General features: G+C 40.9%; 1 protein-coding gene across 1 annotated transcript; it reads left to right on the top strand.

Moving 5' to 3' along the window:
* Positions 1 to 3,499: 3,499 nt before the first annotated feature.
* On the top strand, positions 3,500 to 8,749 carry LOC148392122 (CCN family member 3-like). The gene is made up of 5 exons (XM_088388109.1): positions 3,500 to 4,985; positions 5,284 to 5,512; positions 5,595 to 5,849; positions 6,650 to 6,873; positions 7,273 to 8,749. The coding sequence occupies exons 1-5, from the start codon at positions 4,935 to 4,937 to the stop codon at positions 7,564 to 7,566; spliced, it is 1,053 nt and encodes a 350-aa protein (XP_088244235.1). The 5' UTR covers positions 3,500 to 4,934; the 3' UTR covers positions 7,567 to 8,749.
* Positions 8,750 to 10,088: the final 1,339 nt, after the last annotated feature.

Below are 10,088 nucleotides of genomic sequence, written 5' to 3'. Positions count from 1 at the left end.
CATTTGTGCTGCGTAATTATTGTCACCATTTTAGTTTTCCTTAATGGGGGGGGCTTAACGTAAGGTATATATCAATTCAAATGAAAGAAAACAATGAATTGCTGTCTATTGGTTTACATGACCAACTTACTATCCTATACTGTATTGTAACATGACATAAAACAAAGCCCGCCCCTACAAAAAAAAAGTAAAGTACTGAACTAATCTCTCAGCTTGGGAACATTTGAGCATTGAATAATACCTCCCGAGCTATCATACATGATGTTTGTTCAAACCTGCTAAAAGGAGGCAATGGGGTGGACCTAACAGCTTGAGTGCACTCTTTTTTCCCCAGAGAACTCCACCTGCGAGGTTTGTGTACATGTGGGCATGATATAATGTAGGGTCAATTTTTCTACTCTACCACATTAGGATAATTTGTAGACAATTGCAGGGCCAGAAAGAAGTGAGTGTAGCTATCAAAAAGAGATGTTGTATCTTATTTGTTTGCAAATAAGTGTCACATTTTCAGTGTGCAGTGAACGTGTGTGTGTATTTGAGAGGGTTAAGCAGCTGCCTAACAGCTGCTCTAGAACAAACACCTTCCCATTAAGAGAGCTTCAGTTTCTATTAGACCATAATCCTCATGTCCACTTGCTAATGGACCACAAAGAAACCCCAAAGGATGCAGGTTGAATGCTAAACCTCTGTCTGTCAATTCTCAAAGAGATGGTGCTTGTTATTATTTTGTGACCAGAAAATGTTAATGCTAAATACATAATAATAGAGGCAGGTTAACCAGGTCCCATTTTAATATGCCTGAAAATAAATGTCAGATTTCAAATAGTCATTGTATGATGTTATTCTCCACGGGTGCTTCTTGTAAAGGTCATCTTTGCTAGAATCATCTTTGCCCAGTGAGCGAAACAAATATTTACGAAGATAACCCCGTTTAGATGATTTAATTACAGGTGGTCCACAACAGAACAACATAACCACTTGAGCTGGTTGGTTTTAAAATAAACATTTCAAGATTTATGGGCCATTGCATTGTTTGACTACCTTTATATTACCTTGCACAGTGCTGACGTCTAGTGGTATAAATAAAACAATGCAATGCTTCTGAAAATCAGTATGTCTGAAACTAAACTCTTCACTGCTTTTGTGTTGTCAAAGCAACATCATAAATTTAGGATTCTCAGACAAGTTTTTAATCTAATTTCATTGCTTGCATATTACCGCGTGCAAAAAAAGTTTATTATCACTGTGTTTGATAAAACTATGTGATGAGGTTTCCTTTTAAAATACAATATTGAAATAAATGTACTTTTCTGCATTTGTTGAGATGCTCACCACAAAACTTGCATAAGTTGACAAAAGGCCATGGTGCTGGGCTCTTATAGACACACGTCTCCCCTGAATTCCTTCCTCGTATATTTTCTCTCTTTTCTCTAACTCCTTTGTCTTTTCCTCCAAAGGTTGGTGGCTAAGTAAACAACAAATAAGACAGATGCAGTAAATTGTAACCCTTAAAGTCTCAGTGTGACGCAGCCTGGGCTTGCGTTTCTGCGCCTCTCCTAGGTGAAACCCAACACAGACGCTCTTGAAATGCCACAGGGGGGGCAAAACGCAGTTCGGGGGAACCTGTGAGTGACGTCGTAAAGATAACTGACAACATATGGATGTGCCAGGTCGAAGGTTACCGTGGTTACACCAGCATTGCTATGATGGGCAAGCAACAGGTCAAAAGAAGGGGAAATAGTTGGAAGTCAAGGCTAGAATTTATCACAACACAAGGATTTTTTCTGCTCTCATTTTCAGTAAAACGAGGCATTACAAGAAAAAAATGTGTGCGTGCGTGTGTGTATGCAATGCCTAAATGGCCAATATTTTCCTTAATTATGATTCTACAGTTTTGCTTTTAGTTCTCTTTATGTGTGCTGGTCTAAAAATACTAACTTGAACTAACTGAAAATGAGTTCATAAAATGGAATACTAGATGTATTCTTATATGCAGTCCTCCCCGCCCACGTGGCAACCATATGTTCCTAGTCCTCCATCTGAGGAAGTCAACACAAACATCTTCATGGCGGGGAACCCGTCCAAGCGTGGCTTCTGCCTGACGAACTGTAAGGCCGCAACGGGGTGTCCTGTCACAACCAGAAAGGAAAAACGTGACAGATTGGTGGTTCACTCGAGATTAACATAAGGAATTTTTCAAAGAAGGTGCTTCAATCTGACCTTGTAAACAATAATATAAATCTAGTTCTAATTCATATGTTGTTTGCAGTACCGTATTTTCCGCACTATAAGGCGCACCGGATTATAAGGCGCACTTTTAATGAATAATAATCATCATCAGGGAAAATATGAAACATAATATATTTCAGACGCAACTGAAAATGGGGCGGATAAAGTTTTTTTACAGTGAACGTGGTAAGTAACAAGAAAAATCTTGAAGTCTGTCCCATACGTCCCTGTTTAATTATATCCAACTTCTGGGCGAGTTCTCACGGGCGGTAGGCTCATGTGTGGGCCGACCGCATGAGAAAGTGCATAAAGCCCTTCGGCAGGTTGCAGGCAGTCATGGTTATGGTCATGGCGGATGTGTCTTTGTTTGGAAAAGATGGTGTCAAACCCCATTTCAGAGTGGCAGTTAAACATTTCCTTCCACTGAATGAAGTGTATTTTGTCCGAGTGTGATCATAACATCTGGTGCGAGGTACGTCCTCAGATGGCGTGAAGTCGTCACTGCTCACATGACGACATCATTGCTTTCGTCTATGCTCCCACCATCTCCTTCAAGTCCTCACTTCAGCTATTTCACAGATAGCATGAATGTGCGTATGCAGACTTCCCACCTCATTCTGATATGACACATTCTGTGCCAGGCTGTTCCACTGTAAATAAGCCTCAATATGTTCACTTTTTGCACACATACAGTATATTGGGTTTGGGGAAAAATGTCATTCATCAACCACTGGTAAAGTAATCGGTAATAAATCGTAAAAAGTATTTACAATTTATAATTTCCATGGCAATTGGTTTGGTAATCTGGCTCTTCTAACCTGTGCGACATTCCCAAAGTAAAATTTCTTTATATTGACGTCTGACCACTATTTAATTGAAATGGACTTTTTACCCACATAAATACAAGTTGAATTAGATGTTATACAGTCATTTATAACCAGATACATTCAGTCAAGGAAAGATATTTATCTCTGCATTATAAACTTCAATTGTGCACGAGTAAAGGTGAAGTCAAAAGAGTTTCTTCAATGCAGCCAACGTCATTTGTGTCAGGTTGACCAATGGAGGAGTCATCGAGGCGGCACAGTCCGCAAACATGGCCGCACAGTTAAGTTCAACATTCTTTCGCTGGCATATATATATATACATATTGTACACGCTACACTGTAGACACAAAGAAAGACCTTGGGAACGCTTCACCTCTCACACACAAGAGAGCCAATACTGGACTAAAAAATTTTTTTAAAAAAACACCTGCAAACAACAATATTACAATGTCATTTTATTCTAAGGCAACAAGTGCATGCACTGGTTAATTGTACTCTTCAGCCTTCTTGTGGAAGTCAAGTCAGGTTTATTTACTATATCGCCCTTGAATCACGGAAACATCTCAAAGGACTTCACATCCCCACAACAGACAAATATTCTCGACATCCCCTCGATAGAAATTCATTAATATCTCACAGCACACCTGATTATTTCTCACGGTATTGGGAGCCACTGGTATAGCTTGATGACTAGACCTGTCACCGATGTGTAAATACATCCTTCTGTCTTAGCAGGGGCCACACTACAACACAACCTCTGATCTGAGCAGATGTGGTGACCTCCATGTCAGACTCCCACTGATCCAAGCTGCTGACCATCCAAAAGTTTCCCAACGTATCTATTAATGCAAACAGTCAAGATCCCTATGGATATAACGGGCTTTTCCATGTGCGCCCTCCCAAGAAGAGCCCAGGGAAAGAGGTCAAAGGTTCATCACCTGCAAGCAGATGGACCAAAGGGAATCCTCACACGATGACTCAAACATCCTGAACTCGGAAATGGAATCTTCCATTCATGTCGCCCAAAGGGGAATAGGAAAACAGACGGTTGACTGACAGACACTTGTTCATGTATACAATCATCCTTCCATTCATTTTCTTTACTACTTTTCCACATTTGGGTCATGGGTGAGTTGGCGCCTATCCCAGCAGAAGGGCCAGATACAAACTGGACGGACAAAAAATCAATCCAGAGTTTTTGGAATCCTGGAGGAAGAAGAGAAAACAAATAAAAGCACAGAGAAAACTGTGAGGGAGATCGGAATTAATATGTAGATTTAATAAATATAGTTCCGGTGAAATAAAAGTTTAAAGCGCACCATTAACATTTAGAATTATTGTTAATACGTATATGTTTAAACTACAACCCAATGCGTTGTCAGGGACAACAGTAGAAAATACATGGATTTTTTTTCCACTTTAAATCACTATCTGTGTCGGTGTCACTATGGTTTTCACTAGCATGTTTTCACTGCTACTCAGCTATTACAGCGTTCAGTTTTCACTTTAATGCTATACACTAAAACAGTCTTCCGCTCTAGTTTGGATTTTATGGTGTAAATTGTCCTGTGAGGAATCTCTTGGCAGAATGTCCAAATAAAAAAGAAAAAAAGTCCCTCCTCAAACACTTTGGGTGTTCTGGCACACATTCCTTGCTATTGGTCGTCATGGTGGCCATGGGACAGCACCTCTATATAAAGTCCTCCCCTCCTCGGCCCTGATGCACAACGACAAAGAGATTACAACCTTCTGCTTTAACGCAAGATAGAGACAGAGAGGAGGGAAACGTCAACCCTAAATCCAAGCATTCAAGACAGCTTCAGCATAGACAATTTCTACACGGAAGATTTTATTATTTTTTCCCCCAGCGCTGAGACGATGACTTGTTTGTGTGATAGAGCTCTTTTTCTTATTTGCTTTACAGCACAGGTAGGAATGAGAATTTTTACTAGATCTTTTTTAATCCATTTTAATGTTGTGTTTGACTATCAATATAACACAGTGTTTTTAATTCATATTTGAACTAGTATCAAATATGCTAATTTAAATCAATACGACACTCATTTAATTCTAATCAGCAATTCGACTGATTGGCTGAGAGAAATCACATGGATCCGCTTCGATGTTAACCGCTTGTGTGATGACACTTGTCATTCCTTCCACCTTTGCATTTGTTCTCTACGTTTGTAAATAAGTTGTATAAACTTTTTTTGTTTCGCCCAATCAGGTGCTTACGTTAGCCTGGTCCCAAGCATGTACGCAGAGATGCCAGTGCCCGGACGAGCCCCCGATCTGCCTCCCCGGAGTGCCCCTAATCCTAGATGACTGCGCCTGCTGCCTTGTATGTGCTCGTCAGAAAGGTCAGGCGTGTTCCGAAACCAACCCCTGTGACTCACGGAAAGGCCTGCAGTGCGACTTCACCTCTGGCAAAAACAAAAACACAGGCGTATGTGTTGGTGAGTTAATTTGTGCGGTATCCACTGTGATTTTAGATTGCATTGAAAATCAATCCAACATGATTGTACGATGGTCTTACAGCTCACGAAGGAGACGTCTGTGTTCTGGACGGTGTGGTCTACCAGAACGGCCAGACCTTCTTCCCCAGTTGCAAGCATCAATGCATGTGTCGTGATGGACAGATCGGTTGCATCCCTCGCTGCAATATAGACGTCATGCTACCTGGGCCCGACTGCCCCGTGCCGCGCCGGGTCCACGTCCCCGGCGAGTGCTGCGAGAAGTGGGTGTGTGATCCCCCGGCCGAAGCCAGCGCACTGGGAGGCTTTGCTATGGCAGGTGAGCAGACTTTTTATTAAGTGCACATACACTCATTGTATGGTTCAAGAGTTGCATAAACAGTCTGTCGTTTGGATGATCATCATCCCAAAATATAATTGATGCAGTGAGAGATTATTCTTTTGATATTTGGTACAGAATAATGGAAAATCACCATGTCTCAAAACTGGTGAGCTATTTTTAGAACAGCTCTGTGGGCTGTTCTTGTCGTCCATGGGGGCTATCTGATCTAGTTTATCTATAAGAGAGTTGGGTAACAAAAAAATATTTTCCATGAAACTTTGTCGAGGACAAGGACATAGACAAAGTGAGAACTCATTGAATTCAGGATTTTTACCTCCATCCTTTTTTTTTGTGACATTGCAATATTTTCAATTCCTCCAAGAATATCATGATACAAACCCGATTCATGTAACCTTTGAAAACAATGATTTTTAAATATCAAAGTGTTTCAAATGGGTTCCTTTTGTAGAACCTGTAATTGTAGCAGTAAATTAAGTAACTAATCTTCCGTTGTGGGTTTTATTAGACGACTGTGCCGAAAGCAGACATACAGTCGTCCCTTGACTTAGAACACACATTCCTAGTGTTACACTTGTGTGAGACACTCAAGAGTTGAAAGGTTGTTTACTTAGCTCTGACCTGTCAGAGGAAGAGGCCGGACTAAAACCCAACACAGAGGAAAGAGTGTTGTCACCTCCACCACAAATATGAAACACTAACGTGATTCTTCAAAATCTTTTCAGTTGAAAGGCTATTTCAGTATTTTTAACCTGCTTCTCCTACACGTGCTCCCGCAGCCTTTCGTCAGGAGCAAACGGTGAACTTTGACTCTTGGGACCCCAGCTTGAACTGCATCGAGCAGACCACTGAGTGGGGAGCCTGCTCCAGAACGTGCGGCATGGGGGTGTCCACCAGGGTCACAAACAAGAACCGCCGTTGTGAGATGGTGAAGCAGAGCCGGTTGTGCATGATCAGACCCTGCGATGAGCAGCAGGACCAGACAGCGCTCTTGCAACCAAAGGTACCCTCAGCGTTGTGCTTATTTGGAGTGTGAGCCTTGAGGCATGCATCTGCACCTGCATACACTGGCAGAGCTAGAGGGGGGGCGCAGGGGCATTGGTCCCCCTTGAAATATATAACCGCATACCCAATCTTCATCAACATTTTTTGATTTTGTATTTTTCTTGTTGTTTTGAGATATTCTTGGCCCACCATAACCCCCTGCCAGTGCCTGCATAAATAAATGGATAGTGTTTATGATTAAAAATTACTCACCCATTTATTTAGGTCAAACACACTTTAAACAAGTAGTTCATAATTTAAAATAGAGAAACATTTTGAAAATATTCTTGGCCTGGGCTGAACATACGTGTCTGTTAAAAGAATAAGGGTTAAATGTTGAACTAAAATGTGTCTTCAGAGAGGCAGTAAATGCCAGAGGATTGTGAGGAGCGACACCGCCGTCCAACTCTCCTACAAGAACTGCACTAGCGTCCAGGCTTACAAACCTCGCTACTGCGGCTCCTGCACGGACGGCCGTTGCTGCACCCCACACAGAACCAAAACCGCCCTGGCGGATTTTACCTGCGCCGGCGGTAAAACCAGTAAGAGGCCAGTCATGGTGATCCTGACCTGCGTCTGCCACAATAACTGCCCACGGGACAACGCAGTTTGGCAGGCTTCGGAGCTGGGCTACAGCGGGATGACGTTATAGGTCAGAGCTGTCATCATTACAGCCAGTGACTGCGTGTATATTTGGCATTTCTGTTGCGTTGGACAAATTCTTGGCCAAAATCTTGAACATGAGTTGTATCAACTCTTCCTTAGTCTAAAACACGCAAACATGTGACAACATGGACTCTCCTGTGCACAAATGAGTCTATTTTGCTTAATGAACGCACTTAGCATATATCACACAAGTCTCTACTATTTTTGGAGATCAGATTGAGAGAATGATTCATTACTCATTTGAGCATTTATGGTCAACACAGTGTGAGTATTAGTTGGAATGAACATTTGACACTTTCTGCGAGTCAAAAGTGTCACGTAACAATGCTAACACGTGATCTGATAATTGTGCAGTTGACAGTTTCCAAGTATGGGATGCATACATGCATGACCTGGCCCTACACGAAGGGCTCAACCTATGAGCAGAGGTCATTTTTGGGACTTTGTGTCATTTCTAACGTCTGTCTGATGTCCTCCCTTGTTGTGTCTGGCCATTAACGTCTTATTGTATATTTGAGTATTATGAGGTGGACGACAAAGGTTCTTTATAAAACTTGCTGTAACTGTTGAATTTTCTTTGTGTCTGTGTGTGCATGTGTGCAAATTCATGACTCATAATCAAACTGTATTGTTCTGTGGTATCTATTTTCTAACTCTTTGCTTATTGATCTGCAAAGTCTTTCAAAAATAAATGTATTTTTGTATCAAAGAGTTTTTCTGTTGGACAGGTTACAATATTTTAATCTGGGGTGTCCAAATTAGAATGCATTTGCAGCATATGGCCTGTTTTTTTTGGGGGGGGGGTCAACATTTGAACAACTTTCAAAGGTGGTTAGCAATGCAGGAAAGGCGGCAAAGCTCGGGTTTGTGTCAAGGCCTGACCCTCTCATCGGATTTTGGTTCCTTATGTTTAATATATATGATTGTTCTTATTCTGTTTTATTCTTTCACTGTTTCACTTCCCCTAAAACCAGCATGATCAACAGGTGCACGTTTCTGCAGAAATCTGTGACGATATCATGAGAACATGACTGTCTGTCCCGTAATAATACAAATTCTATACACACAACTCTTTGACTCAGCCACTGTGCAAGCGTTTGTATTCTTTTTGTTAGCAGTTTTGCCTGCAATTTCTTCTCTGTCCAGCAGTAGACGCTAATGTTTCAGTAAAGATGAAGCCCCTCCAGCAATGGATTTGACATTTTAAAATGTTTTATTCATTTAATAAAGTTAAAAAAAAGAATGAATTTCCCAGAAAATCCTCGAGCTTCAATAGTATTGTGCTTTTACTAAAAAGAAAAACGTGAACTACATTACAATGTAAGCGAATATGTTTTTTTCCTGATATATCTCTGGCGTGGTTTTCAGCCATGCAACAAGTATGAATCCGAATGGACAAATTATAGCAGCCGTTGATTTGAATTATATTGTAAATCCAAACTGCTTGTGAACATTTCTTCCTGCATCAGCCACCGTAGTTTCAAATAGCAATAAATTAACCTTTGCATACTTTTATTAAGACAGCCTATTTCTCTTAGTCGTTTTATTTGTGTGCTTATTAGTTTTGAAGGTCATTCCCCCAACCAAGTAAGTGGATGTCTCATTTCCATATAAAAGTTTTTTTTTAATCAATCACAGCTTTTTCACAACACCTCATTAACACAAAATGTTCTATGAATTCTATTTTCTCAAATCAATCTAAGCCTATCTTTGCTTGTTTCAGTTCTGCCTCCCTAACTTGTGTGTTGCAATTTTGAGCAGTTATTCAAGTACTTGTGTTTCATCCTGCTCATTCAACCAAACAACTTGTTGTATTTCCAACTTCACATATTCCCCAATTAGGCTATTTACCCTAAATAATTTCTGATTGATAGGGAAGTACTTTTCTTTTCATTCCCATGCAAGTTGCAGCTCCAGCACACTGTAGGCTGGCCTACATCAACAGCTGCTTATGCCTCCACTTGAGAGGTCAAAGGGTTGAAAATAAAATGAAGAATGACGGGCCGCTAAATGTTGTCACACCAGTAGGTGTCATAGCATCATCACTCACCTCGCAGCATGTTTAAGGAGCAACAGTTCCTCCAAACATGACATTAAAATGTTGAATAATATGTGTGCACCCATTGCACACATGTGGGAAACATGAGTGCCATGTTGTGCAATCTTGATGATGGGAAAAGAAAATAATTTATTTCATGTTCTTTGGTTCTTTCTTTCTGTCTTTCTAGATTTGGAGTTGTCAAAAAACTGGAACAGGCGCATTCCTGGAGGCGCGCAACCGACCCCACGCCTCCATCCGTGCACGCACACTGGACAGCAAACAATCTGTGTACAATTTCATTTCTCATTGCCAAAATCTGGATTTTGATATTGTTAAATAATTGTTGATCGAAAATGGCAAGTCTAACTTTAGACAGTACATTAGTATGCCATGTTGCGCCACTGTGACGACAATACGGCACGAATGAGGAAGCGCTGATTTTGAGGTTGCTTATTCTTATGTGTGTG

The sequence above is a fragment of the Syngnathus floridae genome, chromosome 10 (genome assembly GCF_059516105.1).
Source record: "Syngnathus floridae isolate MCC-2025c chromosome 10, RoL_Sflo_1.0, whole genome shotgun sequence".
In the NCBI taxonomy this organism is placed as follows: domain Eukaryota; kingdom Metazoa; phylum Chordata; class Actinopteri; order Syngnathiformes; family Syngnathidae; genus Syngnathus; species Syngnathus floridae.
Note: the sequence above shows the minus strand (reverse complement) of the source record. Positions and strands in the feature narration are given on the sequence as shown.

What these genes read in the sequence shown, in the direction of transcription:
- LOC148392122 (XM_088388109.1), top strand. Translation starts at nt 4,935, where the DNA reads ATGACTTGTTTGTGTGATAGAGCTCTTTTTCTTATTTGCTTTACAGCA. An exon ending in AAACACAGGCGTATGTGTTG is followed by an intron (nt 5,513 to 5,594) that starts GTGAGTTAATTT and finishes ATGGTCTTACAG; the next exon opens with CTCACGAAGGAGACGTCTGT. An exon ending in GGGAGGCTTTGCTATGGCAG is followed by an intron (nt 5,850 to 6,649) that starts GTGAGCAGACTT and finishes GTGCTCCCGCAG; the next exon opens with CCTTTCGTCAGGAGCAAACG.